Source organism: Calidris pugnax, unplaced genomic scaffold (assembly GCF_001431845.1).
Source record: "Calidris pugnax isolate Ruff unplaced genomic scaffold, ASM143184v1 scaffold250, whole genome shotgun sequence".
In the NCBI taxonomy this organism is placed as follows: domain Eukaryota; kingdom Metazoa; phylum Chordata; class Aves; order Charadriiformes; family Scolopacidae; genus Calidris; species Calidris pugnax.
In genome coordinates, this window is record NW_015090984.1 from 1059571 (window position 1) to 1082443 (window position 22873).

Genomic DNA, 22873 nt, shown 5'->3' on the forward strand with positions numbered 1-22873 from the left:
CCCAAGCCTGATCCTCTGCTCAGAGAAATCATTGAGAGACTTGCATTACTGTTAATTGGTATGGATTGATATTTTTAAGAGCATTAAATTAGATTGAAATCACAGTTGAAAATACAATCTTATATCAAGAAATAAATAAAACATGGCCCCAGTGCCTTTACAAATTTTATAAAATGTAAATTGGTAAAAGCCATGAATGTGGTTAACTCAGATAGAGGTAAGCATGGCAATTAGAAATAACTACATCTGGTACATTCTCAGAATGGAAAATTAAAAAGTCAGCTCTGACCTCTATCTTCAGACCAGTAAGTAAGCTCAGTAAGGCCTCATGACAATGTTTAACTCAATCATAAAGACCAGCATGGTAAAATCTAGGATATATTTTATGTTCATCTGATATTTATTTCATGAAGTGTCAAGATCTTGTTTTTAATATTGTCTAACTGCAAGTTTCCAAAACAAAACCAAGAGCTCACATGTTTGAGCTTTTTGTTTGCTAATTGTAAATTACCGGTAGTCATGACATGCACACACTGGAAAAATGTTTATAGCTCATTTCAGTTTTTCCTAGAAAAGAGACACAGGAGACAAACAAGGGATTGTAATAAAGTGATTTAACTAAATATTGAAGAATCACTTGTTCTTTTTAAAAGTCTTGGAAATTGAAAACGCACAGATCTTCCCACAAAGAATGGGAAGGTCATGCACAAACGTGTTCCCCTAAGTGTCTGCTGTCCCAGCTCTGCAAAGCTATAGCTTTGAACATGAGAAGTCAGTTAGCAGGCATGTCGTCCAGGACTCTGACTTCTTCGCTGAGTCTGGATAAAGATAGTCTTCTGATTTCCCTGTGGCTGTAGCGTTAGCTGTATGTATAAGTCTTTAAATATATAAAATGAACAATTAGCAGAGTATTTAACTCTACTACATTTGGTTGAATAATAACTTTTTTAGTGAGAAAGTGCTCCTTCAGACTGAAGAATGGTCTCATCCAGCCACAACACTCACTCTCTCTTCCATGCTTTCTGGAATTTTATCTAAACACAGTAGTTCAGTCGCTAGCTGTGACTGAAAGAGCACCCAAAGTGTGATGTTGCAACACAAGAACTCGGAAGAATGCATAATACTTGCATCCATCTCAACAAATTCTCACAGAGATGCCCAGTAAGGGTGGGATTTGCCAAGTCACTCTAGCTACTCATCAGAGAAGGAGTACGGATGTAGTGTTTTGCAGGCATTATGAAATCCTTGTCACAGTTTCAGGTGAGTTTCTACGCTCTATGTGCAGGTTGCATCCATTTTCAAGCATTACATCTGAAGTTTTTCAACAGAATTGGAAATGCAAAAATATAGGATTAAAAAAGAGGAAACATTACATCCCACCATGGAGAAGAGCTAAATATGACAGCATAAATGTAAACTTGGTTTCATAATGTCCCTAAACTGCTGATGGCTGAAAGTAGTTGATGCCAGAAGCCAGATCACTTAATATTACCCTAGTTCTCACAATCCTTCTCAAAACAGCAACTTCTGGCCTGCCAACTGGACCCTTGATCTAACACTGTATTACAGTTGTGCTGTACCAGTGCATTCTTGCTACTCATTTTGCTCCATGGGTTTTCTTAATTTATTTTCCTTATAAGCCCGGACTGTGACTTACCTCTACTGCAATTAAAAAAAAAAGAGCAAGTCTGGGCTGTTATTGCTGGTGACTGTGTCTTTCCCCTCTCTCCTCTTGGTGGGCATAGAAATGACTCTACCACAAATTATCATCCTGACTGGAAAGCCATTAACTCTGTGGAAGGTCTTTCCTATTAGCCAGGGGACACATATCTTCCTTTTTCCAAACAGGGCAAGAACAGGACCTAGTGAAGCTGATCTTTGGTCCCTTAAAAGGGGTAGGCACCACACTTAAAAAGAGCTAAGATCTGTCATGCAATAAAAAGTCTTGTTGTAAGGAAATGACAATTGCAGGAAGACTACCCTGAAACTACATGTAAATTGAATCCACATGTGAGTACGCCAAGGATTATATTCAACCAGCTTTAAATGAAAGTAGTTTGGCCTTCATTTTAAAACACACTTTTTTTTTTTCTTTGCACTAGATGTTAGCTGTAAAATGATAGTGTGTGATATAATATATATTGGAAATGGTTGGGACATGTTATGGTGAATCTCACAGCTATTGCAAGCTTTCTTTAGCAGAACCCAAAGGTATTCCCAGGCTGGCTGCATTTCTGCAGAAGGAATTGATTACACCCAAGGGAAGGGGGGTTAAGAGAGAGAAAGAGGGAAAAAAAGGGAGTAGAAACTTACTGCTTTCTAATTTTAATGAATGGGTCAGAATGACAATGGGTAATAAAGTATCCACTTAAAAAAATTAAAGAACTTCACAATAGGCAACTACCAAGTTCAGAGTGAGAGGGAAATGAAATTCAGTTGAGGAGAGCGCCCTGGAAATTTTGCTGTCATTTCAGGGATAACCAGGTTCATGAAGAGGGTTCACCTTATCAAGCTTTGGCTATCAAACTGTTCATTGTCTCCACATGAACTAGTGTTCAATTCTTCCTCAGTACTCAATAGGAGAAATGCATACTCAAAGGATGATACCTAGGTGCCTCTTGATAACCACAATATATGTCTCTACCCACTGACTAGAAAAACTCAGAACAGATGCTTAACTTGTAGCTATCAAAATGAGTAAGGTGCTCATGGGGAGCCTCTTCGTCTATTATCAGATTCATTGCAAAGCCTTTATAGGGAGGAGTGCCAGAAATGGGAGAACATCTTGCTGAATAATCAGTTTAGTTCTTAGTCACGTCCTTAAACCAACTGCCAGTTTGCATTCCATGTCTCTCTCTGGAGCTGGAACTGGCTGTGTCTGGCACAGGGCAGCCCATGGCCTCTTCTCACAGAAGCCACCTCTGTAGAACCCTGCCACCAGCACCTGGACACAAAAACCTGGTACAATGTGGCTTCCCAGGCTTTGTCCTTTGTGCTGTAGAAATGTCCTGCACTTTTAAAGCATGGTGCAGAAGAGAATTGCTCACGTGTCTGGAGTTTTTGCTTTTGTTTTGAATATACTTTTCAGACAATATTCCAGCAGGAAAAGTCACAGGGCAATATGGGAATAATGGGGTTAATGTCTTCTAATTAAATTCATCGAAACAAAGCAGCTTCCTGCTTCCTATGTTGCTCACTGTCTGCAGCATTGGTGTCCCTCCTCCAGCATGAGCTGGCACCTTCTTCTCTTGGGAGTCCCATACCTTCTCTGATAAAGGCTGATGAAGTTAGTACCCCAGAAAAGTAATTTTCCAAACACAAACTTAAACAGCCAGGCAAATAACATTTGTACACGGCATTACTGAATAATAATACAGTGTCCTAAGGCTTGCTGTGCTGTGTTGGGAAGCATTTGAGTGATGGAATATTGCTGTGTAATCTAAAGAGCAAGCAGGTGCTTTTAGGGAAGCTACAATCATGCTGTTAGTGAGTTATTCTGTCTTCAGGCAATCAGAGATTATGCATGTCTAAGACTCCTGCTTTTTTCTCCTGACCTGCCTGTGGGAGGGGGCTGGTTTCTTTCTAAGTAGAGGACCAAGTCGAACAAGATCAGGAACTTGGGCTGAGGAACCTGCCACATTGGGAAAGCGACAGGCAAGCTGTTACCAGTAAGGATGCCCAAATGTATGAATATATAAATAAGAGGGAAATATTTAATCAACAAGAAAATGCACACCATGTTTCTCACTCTCTTTGAAAGAACTCCAAAATTAGAAGTCTGTGCCTAGTTTAAAGATCTGCACACAAGTTTTTTGCCAACATGCAAACTTCCTTTATTCCCACACTCTACAAGCCCCTTTGGCAGAAATCTTGCAGATGGGAGATCTCCACTCTTAAAGCATATCAAATCAAGATCTACAATTACCAGAACTCAAACACACACTTCAGCATCTGCTAAGCAAAATCTGAAAAGTAATCACAAGGTAATATACCTGTTTGACATATTGGCATGGTGCCAGGAGCTGCCCATTAGTGAGCCCCATCAGTATGCACCATCTCCTTTCGGTCCTGCAACCCAGCTAGCTCAGACATAGAGCATCGTTTCTACTTGTCCTTTTTGCTTGTCCTGTCATTGCTCTAAGTTGGGCTGAGTTGGTTGCACAAAGAGAGCCCTTTCTTTCTAGTGCTTCTCAGAGGCACAATATTGCTTCTGGCAATGTCAGAGTTTCTGTTTTCCTCACTGCATTTGTGCTAGCTTCCTCTGTGTGTGTACTTGCACAGCAGTCATTTTTGAAGTACTCTACTATTAGTAAAAGAGACGCTTCCACTGACACAAGATTTCTTTTGTGGCAGCCAACACTGAAATCTGAAAGGGCTTTTCTCCCTGCTTCTCAGCAAAAGCTATTACATTTAAAGATTCCAGGTTTTACCAGCAATTTGGATAATTTACTGAAATGTGCTGAGGCTTTGTCTAAAAAACCCAGCTTAGCTGATCCAAAAAAACCTCATATGTGTTTCAGTGAAGTGTATTCTTATTTGTTCTTTTTAATTATTCTCTTTACATTTGAAGAATGACTGTCCATTAATAGCCTGAAGCGATGAACATTTCTGAAATGATAGCATTCCCACTGGTTCATGGCTTTGTTAGGCACGCGTAGATTTTTATGAAGACAAAATTATGGGAAGGAAATAAATAATGGCTGGGGACATGGAACAGCATGACCATTTGAACTTGGTTTCTGTGTGCATGGTCACATGCTTGTGCAGGCTGTTACTGACGTGTTTCCTTCCAGCACTCCCTGCCACTTCATGTCATCCAAGACTGAATTTTGGTGTGATTGTAAGGTTTCTCTCTCACCCCTCCTCATCCCACCCAAGAGTACTGGAAGTCTCATTAATAATGCCAAAGTGCTCAGACAATATGAGAGAGCCAGCCTTCATTTGCCTAGCTTGAGAAGGATAACATAAGCATGGCTGGGTAACACTTATCCCGTAAGTGAGTACTTAGACCTGCTACTTTTTGAAATGGACACAGCAAAAGCCAAGATGCCAATGCAAAATACCCCATTTATTGTTGTGTCAGAAAAAAAGTACCCAATCAGATCAAGAGACAGAAAGAAAATGGGCTTGTAACTCTTGCTCTGACTCACTCTGTGGAGGATAAGTGCCTCCACCCAGTAAGAGGTTAACATTTCAGCTGTTCCAGTCCCTTCTGTGTGAATGGCTATAAGGTCCTGCATATATAGAGTAGGCAAGAAAAACTACAGGCAAGAGCTCAAAAACCTTTTAAAAAATATTATAGTAACTCTTCTCCCTAGAAGCTGGTAGGACTGACATGAAACTCCTTTGTCTTGTTGCCGTAAAACAAAGGTGCATCTATGGGAAATGTACAGTAGACTCAGCAAACTCTTCTATATAATGTTTGTCTCCCCCTTCACCTGTACAGCTCTTAGATTGATGTGGGTATTGAGATTCATGGGATCTGCACCTGCTCACATATCACTGACAATGCTAAACATCTGTTCTCTGACCATGGTCAGTTAACAGAAAAGATGAGAAAAGGTCAATAGCTGATTTCACCTGGAAGAAATGTGAAACATGTACCTCATCTCTAGTGCGGATTTTGAGCTGTCAGCCCAAGTTGCAGGCCTTGCAATGGAGGGAGCTTTATTGTGCAGTGGCTGTTCACAGGTGACAGCAGCTGCCCAAATTTGTAGTAGTGATCCAATCTTGCAGCGCCATGGAGCCTGTGTCCCTCTAGCATTACAGCACAATTAATGCTAGTCAGTTAGATTGTTAAGATGCACCAGATACTTTTCCTTACCAACTTTCACTCACTACAAACATGACTTCCACAGCCTCTTTGAAGCAAGAAAACTACCTTGAATTACAAAGGGGAGAGGCTGGTGTGCCAGATCAAAAAGGGCTATATATATAAGTGACTAGGTTTGAAACTAATAGATTAACTTCTTTTGATTTTACTGAGTCTTGGCTCTGAACTTGTGGCAATGCCTTGGTCTCCACAGATATACTGTCAGGGTGGGTGTGCTAATTAGATCCTAGCCACAATAGGTTATGGTAAGATATAGTCCACACAAAAGAATCCCCAAGGAGTTGATGACAAAAATTAAATAGTCTCATAGCAAGGACTAAAGATAATCACTTAACTAATCTTTTCTGAGCTCTTATTATAGCAGAATTACATTGTCTTCTACTGTCAGCAAAGTCAGCATTGAAAACATCGGTGTAGGTTACTGAAGGAAAAAAAAAATCTCAGTGAAAAGTTTGAGGGAGCTTAATGTTCTGTCAAACTCATCCTATCAATCCAGGGGAGTTACTGAGGACAGAATAATCTTCTGCAAATGGCATGGAAGCAAATTGTTATATTTCAGTGTGGCGTCATCATAAGCAATGACTGTGTTTCAGAGCAGACTGAAACCCCTTTGGAAGAGTAAGTCTTAATTTCTCTTTCCACCTAGAAGAAATTAGTTCTCTCCCATATAGGTCACACAGAAAGCTGGGAAAAAATGCAGATGCGTACCCAAATGTCAGTTTAGGGAACTATTTTCCTTCCAGATTAGTCCCCAGGATTCTCAGCAGCAGTGATGTACTTCTTTTGTATCTGGGACTGTTAGTTGGTTCTCTTCTAATATTTTGGGATGTTCGTGGGTTTTTTTCTTGTATAACAGTTAACCTATGTTTTTCATCTGTTGTCTGTGTTTAGATATAATTTCATCTTTTTCATTTCCCTCACATATGTTATCTAATAGAAGAGTATAATTGAATGCAATGCAGTGATTAACTACAGTAGGGAACATAAATTTAGCTGGAGTATTCTTTCAATGATATACAATGATATCACTTCCAGAATGCTTTCTGAATTGTTCTTGATCTGCTCTGATGAGCTCTGCCACTTCTCTTTGCTGGTAACACACTCCTACATGTTCAAGAGTACTTTTTAGTGAACTACAAAATGCCAAGGACAACCTAAAGTTCATAATAGCAAGAGCTGATGTGCACAGAGCAGTGAATGCAATGTGCTAGACATGAAACTGCCACTCAGAAACTTTTAAAGAACCTACTTTTAGAGGCCTCCCAGAGATTTGCAGAGAGATCAAATGCAGAGAGCTCACCTAATTTATCTACCGAGAGCTGAACTTGAAATGAATCAGTTATTTAGATACTCAGCCTCTGAATTTCAGCTGGCTTCAACCTCCAGCCTGCCAAAGTGCTTGTGATCAATAAGGCAATGAAATGATGAGCCCTAGGAAGCACAAACCTAGCAATACAGGATTATAATAATTTCTAAGCCTCATGAGGAGTCAACAAGTTCCCTGCCCCCCTGGAGAGGACAAACAGTATTTCTTTTGGCAGTTATCTGCACCTTCTCCATGCTTTACACTCTAAGACAAATCTGACGACTAATCCTGCAGTGAACCACTCCTCATACACGGGAGCACTTCTATTAGGAATTTGTAGAAAACACAAGCCTAGTCCTACACTGATTTTCAAAATAAGATTAAATAATGCAAATAAAAAAAAAAAAAAAAGAGAGAGAGAAGAAAAAGAGCTTTTAACATATGGTAAACAGAGGCTATAGAAAATAAATAGTTATGTCAAATGTAAATTGCTGCAGCATACTGGGGAATTAATTTTACCAGCCTTGTACTAAAAGGAAGACTTTCATTTGGCAAAGCAAAAAAATTGCAGAAGGCAGGAGCAGCAGCTTATACTCCATATTGTGATCTTGCAAAGTGCACACATAAACAAAATATATCTAAGGGATTTATTTGTGCTGACAGATACATAGCCACGACATAAATTCTTCTAAACTTACACAAGCAGCTGCAGTTGTACATTTCCCACGTCCCTGCCCTTGGCTTCTGGGAAGTTTTCTTTGTGAAAAAACTAAATGTAGACATTGGAAATACAAGAAATCATATCCCACTTGGCTAGGAGCACATCTGCATCACTGGAAAATGCCCTTGTTCTAGTGGGAAGCTTCTGCAGCTTGACCCCATCCTGGTGACCATGGGGAAAACCGAATTTTCACTGCAACCTGTAACCAATTAAACTGTAATTGTTAGTGCAGAATATGTAACTTTTCTTTCTTTTTATCCTATCTCAGCTGCTTTGAAGAACATAATTGACCCAGATTTTCCTAATTGAAGCTGCAAGTCAGGTTACAGGGGAGAGATTTTCCAAAGGATCTAACAGGCTTAGCAGTACAATAGCACTTATCTTGGGCCCTGTGGTTATGAGTCAGTGTGGCGATTTCAGTTAACCCTCCAGGTACCTAAAATCAATATTTTAGAGCCTCTGATCCTATGCTCTTCTTCATGAGTCAGATATTCTCTGCTTACTCTGGAGATTTCTTCTCTGATTACAAGATGGATTTTTTTCCTATTCAGCAGTAAGTACCTCCACTCCTGAAACTTTCTAAACCTCATTCCCTCTCATTGAGGCTGACTGTCATGCAGTAAAGCATTGTTTTAATATGGATGCTGCATACACAAGATGAAGCATATCAAGATACTTGCAAACACAGAGAAAAAGAAAACATGTTTTTTGCTCCATATTCTGAAAAATTCATGGTATGTGATACCCATGCCTGCTCTTTCTCGTAGAGTCATGCTTCCCAGAGGATTAAATTTGTTCACAAATTGTAGTTCACACCACCTGAATTTAGTAAGAGGATATAAACATTTTGACTGGGACAGCCCAGCATAGTCCAGGCAGTTGAACAGTTGAACAGAATGGCCAGTTTGCTTCAGCACAGAGTCAGCGTCCACAGTGGATCAAGCCAAAACACTCTTCCTATCTCTCTCTTTCAACAGTATATGTCTGCTCCCACTTTTGTTGAGACCACTGGAAAGATTCCCCTTGATCTAAGTTTGCAGCAAGTTCACACTGTCCTTTCAACCAGGAACCAGATGCAGCTCTGTTTTTCATTTACAGTTATGCAAACAGCAAGCATTGGGCAGATGTGATGTTGCTTCCAATCAAGGTAAAGTAGCAAAGCTTGTTGAGTACAGATCAGATCCGCTCAGGAGACCAGTGTTTTGTCTTCCACTGTCTCCATTGTGAGGCAGCAGAAAAACAAATTCCTTATCTATTGATTTGGGCCACAGTGCTCTTGGGTGCAGGGGGCATTCCCATAGGAATGTGTTGCAGTCCTGCAGCTAATCATAGCTGAAAACAGGTGTGTGGTTCTCAGACAGCAATGCTGCTGTGAGGGAAAAGGAAGTGGCTGTCATATTCCTGCAGTGTCATCAGAAGATGCTGATAGGAGGTGGATGAAGATCAGATGAGACCTTTGAAATCAATATCTGATCTGTGCTTGTGGTGCAAGTGGAAACCTTCAGGCCTCTATATACTTGCCATGAGAACCCCCTGAGAGAAATAGGAGATAAGACTGAAATGCATGCTTGAAGAGCTGAACCAAAATAGTTGATGAATGAAGATGTTATCTGTGATTTTGACAGAGCTGAAAGCCTGAGCTAGCAGAGAGGAGTAAGGTACATGCAGCATAGGGAACTTCTGGGGAGATGGAGCCTTGGATTGAGGTGAAGGACTCAAAGGACAGAAACTGTGTATACAAATAATTTCTGCAGGAAAACTGGCTGAAAAACTCTGATGTCAGGAGGAAGATGGCTTGGGAAGGTCTGCTCCAGGAGAGATGAGTCATGAAGCAGAAACTACTGATATATCCATAGCTCTGCATCTGAAGTGTCTCCTTCCTTAAGTTTTATTGTCCTCCTTTCTCTTTGCCACCTCTCTCCTGAGTTGTGCATCTGTTTGGCTCACATACAATTGAACAATGTAATTTAGGACTGCAGTTTCCTGACGTTGCCTTGTTCTTTTCCATTATTAATCAGCCCTCTTCCACTAACACAGTGGGTACAGGCTAGCGGTCAGCAGAACATCAAGGTACTGGTCAGCAGAGCTATGCAGCAGCATGTGGTATCAAGAACACTCAGACACATACCTCCCCACCCGCTCCTTTCACCCTAGGGAGTGACAGGGACTGAGACACCCAGCAGTCTCTCTCTTACCTTTCATTCTTTACTACAGCTCGAAAGTTGCATGGTTCCTTATGTGACAGGCTGTGATTCTTTGTTTATGACTCCTCACAAAGCACAGATATTATCCAAGGGCAGCATGGCTGAGCTGCCTGAAGCAGTCTTGCTAATTCTAACAGTGTATGGCAGAGCTTAGACTTAGATGGATAAATTGAGGGACAAAGATAATGTCCTCCTTTCAAATGTGTTAAAAGGGTTCCCCAGAAGCTTTCTGGGGACTAATCATCTCCCCCTGTTCACAGCAACTACTTGGACATCAAGCTGGAAGTAAATGGGAATAATCAGAAAGAGAAGCAGATAACAAACCCAACCAAACAAACAAAAAAGAGCCAAAGTCCACACAAAAATGAAATCAAGAGGTCCTGAATGCTGAGGTGGAATAAGACCCAGTGCACATTGCTGGGCAAGATCCACATCAAAGCAGGCTCTGTGTGCTGACAACAGAGAACTCAGAGCTCTGGGTTTCAGCACTGTCATTCCTGTAGGAAAACCCTTCTCTCTTTCTGCAACATCCCCAACTCAGGGGCTTGGACAGAAGCTCTTAGGAGAAGAAAAATATGCTATTGCCACATGAATGCACAGCAGCACTCTCACTACAGGAAGATTTGCAAATGATACTGAAGCACCAGTAAAATACAAAGGCAGACCATAGTCCGTCACAACAGAGATACTTTCCCACGCCTCTGACCGAAAACCACCTCATCTTCTCCTGATACTTAAAGCCAAAGATACACTTGGCAGACTGTTCACTCATAGAGAGACCAATGAAATCATGCAGAAAGATTTCAAACTGTGTAAATGCAATGCACATGCAGTCTTTTTCTATACTCTAGACTCTCACAGTTGTGAAACAAGCTCGGTGTTAGACCCCATCTATTGCTCTCAATTTGTTTCAGTCCTACATATAGTCCTTGAAGAAGGTTACATGAGGTAATGATAGGAAGATCTTAAGTGGTCTGGCACTCTCTTTGGTAATGGAAGAGAAAAAAAATAACTTATCACACATAATAAATTAAGCCCAAAAGGACAGATTAAAAACAAATCTTGCAGTAGCCATGTCTATTCATTTTTCCCAGATTTTTTTAATTTTAAATAGGCATTTCAGAATGAATCAGGTTAGAAATAAGGAGAAATATTTTAATTGCAAATGGTAGTTAAGTTCCAGAGCAGGTGAGAGTTCTTCACCAGCTGAAGTCTCTAAGAAACAGATTAGTTCAGGTGATGTTAACCTTTGAATTGGAAGGGTGGGCAAGTTGCCCTCTCAGTGTCTTCTCTAACCATATGCTTTCAAGTCTGGCTGATATTTTTTTCTTTCTTTTACTGTGTTGTGGGTTGGAATGTGAATTAAATTTAATAGACAGGGCTGTGTAAGAAGGTCTTCCCTAGTTTGTGTATGAAGCAAGATAAAGAACAGGCATTGAAATCTCTTCGTAGCTTTTAAAAGCTCAGCTGGTAAATAAAATAGTGATTCCAGAGATGGCTGTATCTGCCACATCTGTTCAGACATAGATTCAGTGCCACCTGCAGCTACATAAAATCACTGAGGAGAAAAAATCACTGAAGAGAGATGTAACCAATATTATTCATATGCCAATCTTTTCCCAGAAACTGAAACTCAGTGTTAGCTGATATGCACTATTATTTCTTGGGATACAGATTGAAAACCAATTTCAGTACCTCAGAGCACCTTGGGAGAAAGAGGTATTTCCTGAATGAAAGAAGAGCAATGTTGCCGGTTGTCCACAGTGAAAACACCAGTCATGAATAATTCCTGCCACCATGGATGGTACACAGCTGCGTTGTGGGCTTCCTGTATGCATACCTCCAGATTTCAATCACCCAGATGCAGCCATGGTGGAGGAGACTCGGTTGCCAGCTGCTACCAGCCACGGAAAGTGCTTGCCTGATAGGTCCAGCTGTTCCATTACAAAATTCCTGCTATGCAGATCTTCATGGGTTTATCTTAGCAAGGCACTACAACATTTATTTGCACCCCTTGGTTTGCTGTAGGCTTCACATGCACACCCAAAGTCAGCTGAACCTTCCATTATTCAGACTTGTGAATATGTCAAGCTACCCAAGGGAACATGGTTCCTTTCTCTACTCCAAGGACTGAAACATGCCTTTATTTTCCCTCTTTATATTCCCAGTAATTGATGCTGCAAGTATGGGCTGCAGGGCAGGTGAGTGCTGGTCCTCATTCCCTGCTTATCCAGGTATTAGGAGTGATGAAAGAAGCTGTGACTATTTGAAGTATGTACATAGTGATATTTAATAGTTTATAGAGACTGTAAAATATGATAGTTCTACCATGTCAACATCAGATACAATTATATAAGTAACTATAATAATCCTAGCAGCATACAATCATGGTAAATATTAATAGCATAATATTATGGTTATTGTGTTATGGTTAACCCAACCTGCCAAGGTCAGCAAGACCAGTCTGTTGATCTTTTGAATTCTAACCCCCAGAGTATGGGAGTACTAGGGGCACCCTTCCTGGCATGTCAATGGGAAAGCTGTCCATCTTGGCAGAAGTTTATTCTCAGACTCCAGGATCCTCTGTACCGATAATCTTCTGCTGGTCCCACCATGCAATATTTGAGTTGTCTTTGTATCACCCACAAAACTGTATTTCCTTAGTTTCCTCAGATAAATCACTTCTTGTTCCCAAGGAGTCTGTTCCAAATCTGATCCAAAGATACCCACTCACTTGCATCTTGATTACAGCTGTCTTGCTGGAGAGTCAATTCCACAACTGACCCAGAGATAAGCAGTTCCTTCTGCAAGTGTCATAGCTGTGATATTACTGTTTCATTCATTCTGTGGCCCAGATATTCGCTAGGTAGGCATGCTAATTTTTAGTAAGAAATTGTTAGCTTGTCATAGGAAATGGTAACTATACTTGTGGCAGGTTGGCATTTTAGCTGCAGGTCCACTTTGGCTCATTAGTCCCCCTATTCCTTGACGCACTTAGTGCGATTAGAGTTAGGTTGAATTTTCACCATGCTTCTAGTTCATGCACTTTGGCTTCCTGTGGAAAGCAGAAGGAATAGGGAAACAAAGACATGGGACATGGGGAGGAAGCTGATGGCAACATTGTCAGTCTGGTCTTTTCCTCACATGCAGTCAGTGAGTGTGGGGTAAACCAAGGACCATGCTATTTTTTTCCTACTCTTTCCCCCTGATGACTGAGGACTCCAGCCCTCCAGTATTTCATCAACATATGAATCAGTGAAAACAATCCTTATGTGATGGAATAGTAATAACTTGATGAGCGGCAAAGTGGTTCACAAACTTAAAAAGTTTCAGTATCTTGCTGGATTATGCCCATAATTCTACATTATTAACTGGCAAGAGTGGCAAGAGTGAAGTCCAATCAGATAATGATACCAATACAGCCTCTGATATTAAATTTTGTGCGGTTGGACCTTGAAAATAGATGAAGTTCTCATCCTTCAATTTTTTTTTGATAATGCAATATTTCCCATTCTCAGGAAAGCCAGAGCATCTAAAAGATTAATTATTCTTAGGGGGGTTTTGTAGTTATTTGTTGACTTTGCTTAAAAGATTTCATGGGACGACATTAAGACTTCTTTTTAAAAATTTATTCATATTAATAATCTTCTTTCTATAACTTGATTTCCTCTGAAACAGTTTCAAACCTTTAAAGTGTCATTTTATTCACCTATAAATCATCATAACATTATATTTTGATTCATGTAAACCATTACAAAATGCCACCAAGTTTAAATGATAACACTGAATTGTCAAAAATGATCCTTTCTAATAATAACTGGTTTTGATGCAATGTCGTCTTTCTCCAAGACAAGAATACTTTTGTCCGAAATAAATCTGTATTTGGCTGTTACATATGTCTAGGGGGAAATGGCTTATTTCTACATGTTATAGCATTACTACAGGTAGGAATGAAAGAAAATTAATTTCTGTATTTGACATTTGTGGCAGTAAGCTGAAACAATAGAATTTGGTTTTCCTTAATGCTTTTTCATAGTGAAAAAAATCCGTTTCCAGGTCATGTATTGCCCCATTCTCAAGCTGCCCCACAAAACTGGCCATAAGAGCTAAGGTCTGTCTAGCACTATGTAATTTTCTGAGGGCAATCAGTAGAGTCTTCCTAAGGAAACGTATCAGCACAGGCTCACAAGTACAGTGCTAATTCCTTCATATGATCTTTGAGATTCACTCTGTCTTAGCACACAGTAGTGCTTGAGTGGTTGTTTTTGTTCCACAGTTCCTTGTGGCCTGGATGTTCAACAAGTTCATGAGATAGACCATCAACCTGCCATTAGCTGATATTTGTTTTGAGATGGAGGATTTGAAAGCATGCAGGGGACCTGTGTGTTACTATCATTTGTGTTGTCTCCACTACACCTTTTCTCCTCTAGCTGGCAAAGGAAGGTAAAATCTGTAGATAAATTACATTGGGAATCACCTAGAGACGTCTACCTGTGACTTGAGAGGTAGAGTGAAGTATCAGCCAACCATACAGACTGTCCACACCCTAGCAGTGTATGTCATTCCCCCTGCAGTGGTTACTAGTCCTAAATTGGATCTTCTTTGTGATGTTCCCTATAACTCTGAGTTGATCAAATGCTTCCTTTGCCTCAGATGTGAATGAAGATACCATTTATCTTGAACATCTCTCCCATAAAATCTATGTGATCAGCATCCATCAGGTACAAAAATCATGGCAAATGTCCTTAAATGAATATTTTGGTTTGAAAGAATTGATTTAGAGAACTATGGGATTTTGAAATTATTGGTTTCAAGTTTGCACGCTGTCATCCTAAATCTTTGAGCCCTTTGAAAGTCATGTCAACAGCAATGTATTTTTTGATACATTGGCAAACAATTTGGTCTATTCTAAATGGAAAAAAATGAAAATAGGAAATAATGAAAAGAGTACCTACTTCATGTTTATTCAGCAGTATTCTACTATTGATACTGAGTACTTTGTATCAACATAATTCTTTGATGTTTTTGAAATCATATCTACTCTTTTTTTCTTTCAAGCTTGTCATGCAAAAAGTTTTGCTGGCTTTGAATGTGTTTTGGGCAGTTACTTTATGTTTCTCAGGTACTGAGAGCAATCTTAATTCCATTTAGTACTTTAAAATTTAGGCATAAGTAAAGGAATGCCTTTTACAGAACAATAATTTTGAATTTGGTAGGTGCTACAGTAAACCTGAATGCTTTTCCTTTTCCTCATAAGGTCAAATGGCTCCTTTGTGTAGCTGAAGTGAGATAATTGTTAAGTGCAGGCATTTGTGAGAGCAGATAGGGCAGTAGCAGGCAGGTGTGAGAAGCCATAAAGGTGGCTGGTTAGAAGAAGAAATGTCTGAGCAGAAGAATGTTCCTGCCAGCCTGGCATCTGTGAGTCTGGGTACCTGAAGCATTCTTGAAACGTGCAGCTGGACTCTTTGAAGCACAGCTGGGCACTGAGAAACAGGACAGCTCCTGAGACTGCATTGATCATCACAAAACCAAGAAAGTTTAACTTCATTTTATTGTCAGAAAAAGGGGAAACGGTCCAGGAAATTTAAATTAGTCTGAATAAAAAGAATAAACCTCTCAGGAACTTGATCTAGTTCAAGATGTCCCTGCTCACTGCAGGGTGGTTGGACTAGATGACCTTTAAAGGTCCCTTCCAAGCCAAACCGTTCTATGAGTCTATGATTCTATAATAAAGAGGGTTGCTTACAGGTATCCTTGTTGCTGTAGATTTGCATGTGATAGTTTTTTTTAATCACCTGTCACCATAATCTCAATTTCTGTACAAATACTTGTGAAAATAGCAACAAAACCTGAGAATTATTGAAATATATGAAGACTGAGGAGTGGTAAAGGTTAGCAGTGCAGAAGTTGCTTTCCTTGGACATGCCTTGGAACTAGCAGTTGGAAAGAGAGTCCTAGTCACTGTGAGAGCTGAGATACTACAGCACTTCTCTCCCTAGTCTGATTCATTCAGGCATATCTTTACTCCTCTACTAAATCTAACATTTTTAATACAAAATCATAAAATGAGATTCTAGTTACTCATGTAAAGTCTTAGTGGTGTGCCTTTAATTCTTATGGTAGTAGGAAATATCTACTCTTGGCTTAAGCTTGTTTATCTTCAGAAATATGTCAGCTTTGCCTCCAGAAGTGCAAAATTGAGTGTGCAAATACAGACAGAGTTTCTTATGGAGGTTTATTTCCCAAAGAGGTCTTTCTGTCACACTTACATCAAGAGAACAGGGATCAGATTGTGTAGGATAGGGAATATTTAAAACTGTCATTTTCACTGCAGTCTGCCTGTCTGTCCTGTCTTGTTTGCTTTCTTTTGTTGATAGTTGTTATTATTATTGTTGTTGTTGTTATTATTATTATTATTATTATTATTATTATTATTATTATTATTATTATTATTATTATTATTATTATTATTATTATTATTATTATTATTATTATTATTATTATTAATATTATTATTATTATTTTCACCACTTCCATAAACCTTTACTATAAAATGCTGCAGATAGAATTTCAAAATCATTGTGGGTGATGGACTTGAGCAGACTTGTTAACGTAAAAGAGGAGGCTCAACATCACCCCAAAATTTTACTAACACAGAACTATACCCACAGCTGTATAATCCCGCATTTTCTCTCATGCTTGTTTCTGGGGGATCTCTACATTTGACCATCTTCTCTTGCAAGAGCTGTCCATACTCTGGGCTGTACTTAGTGGGGAGGTGTTAAGATTGATAATTTGGATGTCTGTGTAAAAGAGCAAATGCAGAATATTAACAGTGATGTTCATACTGCAGAATATGAGGCACTGTGTGTGATGGCTGGCTTCATCAGTCATCCTGTTCAATGGGTGACTGACAATGTGTTATCTCTCCCCTGCAGTATGGTATAAAGAAGAAGGAAGAAAAGGAAGCAGAGGCCCAGGCCGCACTGGAAGCTAATGCTGAAGGGAGTCTGACACGCCCAAAGAAGGCGATCCCTCCTGGCTGTGGGGATGAGGAGGACGAGGAAGAAGAGAGCATTCTAGACACAGTCATCAAATACCTACCAGGGCCCCTGCAGGACATGTTCAAGAAGTAATATCTGCAGACTGTTGGATGGGCATAAACAGTACTGCAAAGGATTTTTCTTTTGCCCAATGGGGATTTACAATCTTGCCATCCATCATGCAGCCCTCTCCACCTCTGCCCTCTACTGCTCACTAGGAGTACTTTCGCTTCCCATTCCCTTCTGACTGCCTCTTTCCCTTCTCTCCACCCTAAGACTCATTCATTCCTTTTTTGTACATAGTCACATCCAGTAGATGCCTCTGAATGGATGTAAAGATTAAAAAGCTGCAGCCTACACAAATTTTATTATAAGCCATAGTACTATGTATGTTAAATAAGGCAACTGTACATTAAGCATAGAAAAGGAACAACCTCATGTGCATTTCCATTCTAACCAGGAAGGAGTGTTCACTAAGTGTGCACAGTGGCCTCTTTAATTTTCTTTAATTCTTTTTTTATTATTATTGATAATAATTATTAGTCATTATTATTTTTGTTGATTGGCTCACACTAGCCAATTGTTGCGAGCACATCTGCCCTTGGAAGGGATCTCAGTTCTCCCATGGAAGCAGAGCTTTTCTGTTTTAATTCCATCACTGGCATAAATAAGAGATCATTTGGAAGATAAATCATGTGGGACTTACACAGCTGACATCACTCAGAACTGTGGAAGGAGTGAGTCATCTTCCCTCAGATGCTGGTAGAAGTTAAATGCCTCAGAATCTAAGCAAGAGTCATGTTACTTTGGGAATTAGCCATACACTTACCTTGAAAGAGAAGATTTGGTCAGATAGTTGCCATACGAGAGCTGAAAGCACAGGAAGAGTGCATGATGGTCTGGTAGAGGACCTCCCCAACTCCTTTGAAGCCTATAACCAAGGCCATAGACCACTCTGATTAACTAACCGTCCTCTTTCTGCCCAGTGCCATATTCAACTGTCCCATTCCCAGCAGTGCTTGCAGGATGGATAATTGGTTTCCAGTATATTATTGTGGCTGTGTCCTGTCTACCCCTTCCTGCAGTGTATAGGAGAGTGTGGTTGTGTGAATGTTAGCCATAGCCCTGAAGATCCAGAAATTCTGAGTATGCCTGCTATGTATCATGCTAAATTACTGACAAGGACTGCATAAGGTCACTTATTTTTCTGCTCCACTCAGCTTCTCCAGCTGCAAAATTCAAGTGTCAGACTCTACCTACTGTATAGGCATAAAGTGAGGATGCTTATCCAGTGCTGTGCAGGAGTTAATTAGTATTATGACAGTGTGTGGCATTCCTTGATGTTGGTAGGCTGGAGGAAATCTCTCTCTCGCCATTGTCCTTGTTGCCTTTCCCAGACACAGATACAGAGGTCTTCTCAATACGGCACTGTAGGTACTAACTGTATAAGGTAAGCCAAATTCTACTGGAGATGTTGACTTGTTAGTCACAGACTCATATACATAGACAGACTGAACACAGATTCTCATGATCTGGTGTTTGGCTTGTCATCTGAAGAGCTGATCCTGGAGTTTTTTTATTTGGCTAGGTCTTTGTAGTTGCTGCTGCAAGACCATCGTGTCATCTAAGTCTCACAAACTTGCAAGAGAATCAGGGTTTATTTGGAAGAACTACTATTGCTTGTCCCTGTCATGGGAACAACAAGACTATCCCAAGTACATGGAAGAGATTCGGAAGCAAATATGTGCTTTCTACTGACAACAAAAAGGAAAGCAATCTCAGACACTTCATTATGTACATAAACTAAGCATTTTACGTAAATGGAACTTCTTTGATGCACTTGTTCAGCGAAACTGAGTTTAGGCAAATATTTCAGCACTTTCCTGAATAAGAAATTTTAAAAGATATTTATCGTCTTTTCAGGTAAGCAGAAGAAATCTGCACCATATTTAAGACAGTGAGCTTGCGAACTCTGTGCCTTTTAGCAGTATCTCTCACAATAAAGAAAAAATATTATGAAAGGGAAGAAATATATTTATTTTTGAATCCTCACTCAAATCTTATTCAGCTATGATAGTTCTCGCTTCTTCACAAATAACTTCAACCATAAGTTTCTACAAAATGCAAAGTGGCTGAGGAAGTTTGACTTATCTGCAAGTCAGAATCAGCTAATAAAAATGCAACTTATTTCAGGCTGGTTCTACAAACAAGACATGTTCATTTAAGTACAAGCAGCCAAGGGCTCCTCAGAGGAAAAAGAAGGCAGGTTTTACTCTTTCAGGTAATGTCAGTGGTTTTTGCCCTAACTTTCATTTAAAGCAAGATGAGTGTCTCCTGACTAATACTTTAATGACCCAGAGTGCTTTTTGTCTGTGAATCTATGCTATGCTTGGGTTTAGCATAGCAGTGTTGGGTAATTTACCATTTTCTAGGGAGAGTGTCCCACTCATGCCATACAAATTCAGCAGCTAGTAATTTGAGCCTACTTAAGTGAACTTCAAATAACCGAAAATTCTCCTTATGTCATAAAAGCAGCAGCTGTTTTTCATGCTCTGCAAAATTCAACTCCCCTGAAAGTTAAAAGTCAGAGGCTGGCTCTTTGCTTCAGCCACTCATTGCTAGCAAAATCTTCTAGCCCAGATCACACTGAAATACCAATATCAATAGTTTTGAAATGCTCTGACTTATCTCTGTGGCCTGTGTCCTCTAATACCTAAGTAGAACCAGCAGAAACATGCCCTTACTAAAAGAGACACATCCATTCGTATTTCCCCCTGGCCTTGTGCTGGAAAACTCTGCTAACAAAGAAACAAATAAAGAGAATGAACTCGTTCAGGTTTGCTTTGGCCTTTCTTTACCAGTTGCTTGTTGACCTTTCACTAACCCCCGTGATGGACACAATTCCTCATCCAGTCAAACACTGTTCCTGGCATAGAATCAGAATTTTTTGCCTCATGTCCTTCTTGCAGAACAGTACTGCCAATTGTTTATTTGTTTTCACAGTCTCTCTGACAGCTTGATGTGCATGTGTGTGCCCACATGTGTGGAAGATGAGGAAAAAGGAGAAGAAAGGGAGAGAAGACAGAAGGGAAGAATGTTTGGTATTATTTTTTCTAACTGTGCCTCAGCAGCTGTGCCACTGAATATCTGGTCTAAGTCAGGATCTTGTGTGGTCTGTGCTCAAATTTCATAAGCATTTAGTGCTATCCTTGGGCTTAGAGCATTAAAAAGACTCTTTTTGTGAGCTGAGCTCCTCCTGAGCTGTGTGAACATCTGGATCCAAACCCTGAAGAGGGCCATAAGTACTCTGTGCTCAGCTTTTAGGCCTCATGCCAGAGCTGCAGAGCAAGAGGGAAAGGGAAACATTAAATAATGTTTGCCAAGACTTTTTCATTGCGGGAGCTTCTCAGGCCAGCCATGCCATCACTTCTGTACCTCACCTCTCCAATCCCACGGCAGCTGTTCCCCCATGGACAGCAGAGAGTTCAGTCAGATGTGAGCTGGTAGCTCCCATTTTAATTTTCCTTTTCTTTCTATAAAGAAACATGACAGAAGATCTACCACAGGTACTGGACAGGTTTTACCTCACATAACTTTTGGCACCTCACCTAAGTTCTGGACCTCTCCTCAAATCATTCCACTATCCCCGAAGTGCCTAAGCCATGCTGAATAGATTTGAGAGCAGGCACTCTCCCCTACCTTCTGCCCATCCATTTCCCTTCCCACTCTGAACTGGCAACATGGGACACAGACATCTTTGGCTCATGTGTGGATGTGAGAAGTGATGTCTCAGACAATTTCCCCCTCAGCACTCAACAGGAGTTGAAGCACTTAAACAAGACCAAAGAGAAACATGGTTCATTGTTTGGATTCTGAATATCTCTTTGTCTTCCCATGCCTTTGTTTTATTTGCATCACTGCTCTGTTCAATCTCAGGTAAATGAGGTCTTTTTTTTTAACTAGTTTTTATTTACACAGAAATTTTGGTGGCTAGACACTGCAGCCATTTTCCTTCACAGTTCCAAGACCTTACTGGTTAGTAAAAGAAAAAGTCAAAGGGCCTCCATATTTGGAGGGTAGTGATTTAGTTTGCCATTGACCTTGTGAACTCACATTTATATTTAGAGAAAGCCATATGAAATCAGACTGCAATATGAAATATGAATGCTACTCTTGTGTTTAAAATAAATAAAGCAAACTATAAAATCATGTGCTATATTACTTTGGAGTTCCTCTGTCTATGTTTCGTACCATACATTGGCTTAGGTCCTTCCCAGCCCCTTTCCTTCATAAAGAAAGACCATATCAATGCTGCTGAATACATCTTTTTGGCAAGCTTACTGTGCTAGAATAAGCATTGTTAGAAACTAGCTGTTGTGACCTCAACGTAATGTCTTATGTATCTGAGAGTTGTCTGTATCTGTTCTGAATATATGTTATCAGGATAACCATTTCTTCAGGCACTGAATTAGTAAAATGTTTCAGTACTGTCATTAAAAAATTGCTTGTTTTCTCTCTTTCTCTCTCATACACACAGAGCAAAATTCAACTTAGCCATGCATTTTCTAGTAGAAATGTTCCCTGGCTTTATTTCAGATGCATGCAGTACTCTCTAAGCAACTAGAAGATGATTTAAAGTAGAGACTTCGTGAATGTGAATCTCATTTGTTATTTGCCTGCTACTTTTTCCTGCATGATGTGGGTAAATGGTATAATGTTCTTTTAAAATGGAATCACAGCCAATAAAAACCCCAGTGAGTTCATACATTTTTTGCAATGCTTTCCTGTGAAATTCCTGCCAGACTACAGTTGGAAATCAAAGTATGGATTCTGATATGCAAATAGAATGATAACAGAATCAAGGAGAAACATGGATATTATTTGAATGGTTGTGGGTTTTTTTTCACTTGTCAAAAACACTAATGAGTTTTGACATTGACAGATGATTATAAAATTTTAAATATGTTTTGCTATTAGGAATTTTGCAATGGAGACAAATTATTTGTTGGAACCAGCTTCAGCCTTCTCATTGAAAAGATACAGAAGGATAATTCCAGTGGTTAAGCTGGTGCAATCTGCATTTTCCCACTTTAAAAGTAAACTTTGTTGGGTAAAACATTATCCAGAGGAAAACAAGACAAAAAGAAATCAGTGGGCACATCATGAGTAGCTCTGGTGAAAAATCACTCCCATTACAGAGATGCATTACCAATCTACTTCTCAGACACTGGTCCTGGGATGCAATGATTATTGCAAGTTCTCAGCCTTCACTGACCACAGTGGAGACAGAGACTACATGCTTGAGGCAGATATTAAACTTCTAAATTAAAAGCTGTGTGCAGTGATACTCACCTTTGGCTGCCCTGAGTAAGTCAATTTTAATAGTTTTATTTATTTTTCTTCCTGAAGTACCATGGACAATCTAGGCCTCATAGAACTCTCTTTGAAAATAAATGGGACTTGAACGAAGGCTACTGGGCAATGCTGGCACAATGTGTATTGTGTGGCTGTCCTGTGTATTGGTATCCCAGGAGATTTGTGGCAAGCATCAATAGCCACAGTTAAAAAAAGATTTTTAATGTTCCCTCCCCAACTTTCCCTCCTCTCTTCAGGATAAGCAAGGTTACAACTGCATTTGGATATTCTGTGTTGAAGATAGCTCTGGTACAGCCTGTCTCTGGTGATTTTTCAGATAGTTTGAGAAAGGTGATGAATGCACAACTGAGAAAGATAAATGGCTGGAGCATGTAATGTCAAGCACCCATG

The 22873-nt window shown here is 39.9% G+C and overlaps 1 protein-coding gene across 1 annotated transcript in view; it reads left to right on the forward strand.

Moving 5' to 3' along the window:
* CPLX1 (complexin 1) overlaps positions 1-21874 on the forward strand; it is a 101213-nt gene extending 79339 nt beyond the window's left edge. The window contains exon 4 of the mRNA XM_014953829.1: positions 17003-21874. Within this exon, the coding sequence (XP_014809315.1) occupies positions 17003-17200 (198 nt within the window). The 3' untranslated portion in view covers positions 17201-21874. The remainder of the gene's footprint in view (positions 1-17002) is intronic.
* The last annotated feature ends 999 nt before the right edge of the window (positions 21875-22873 follow it).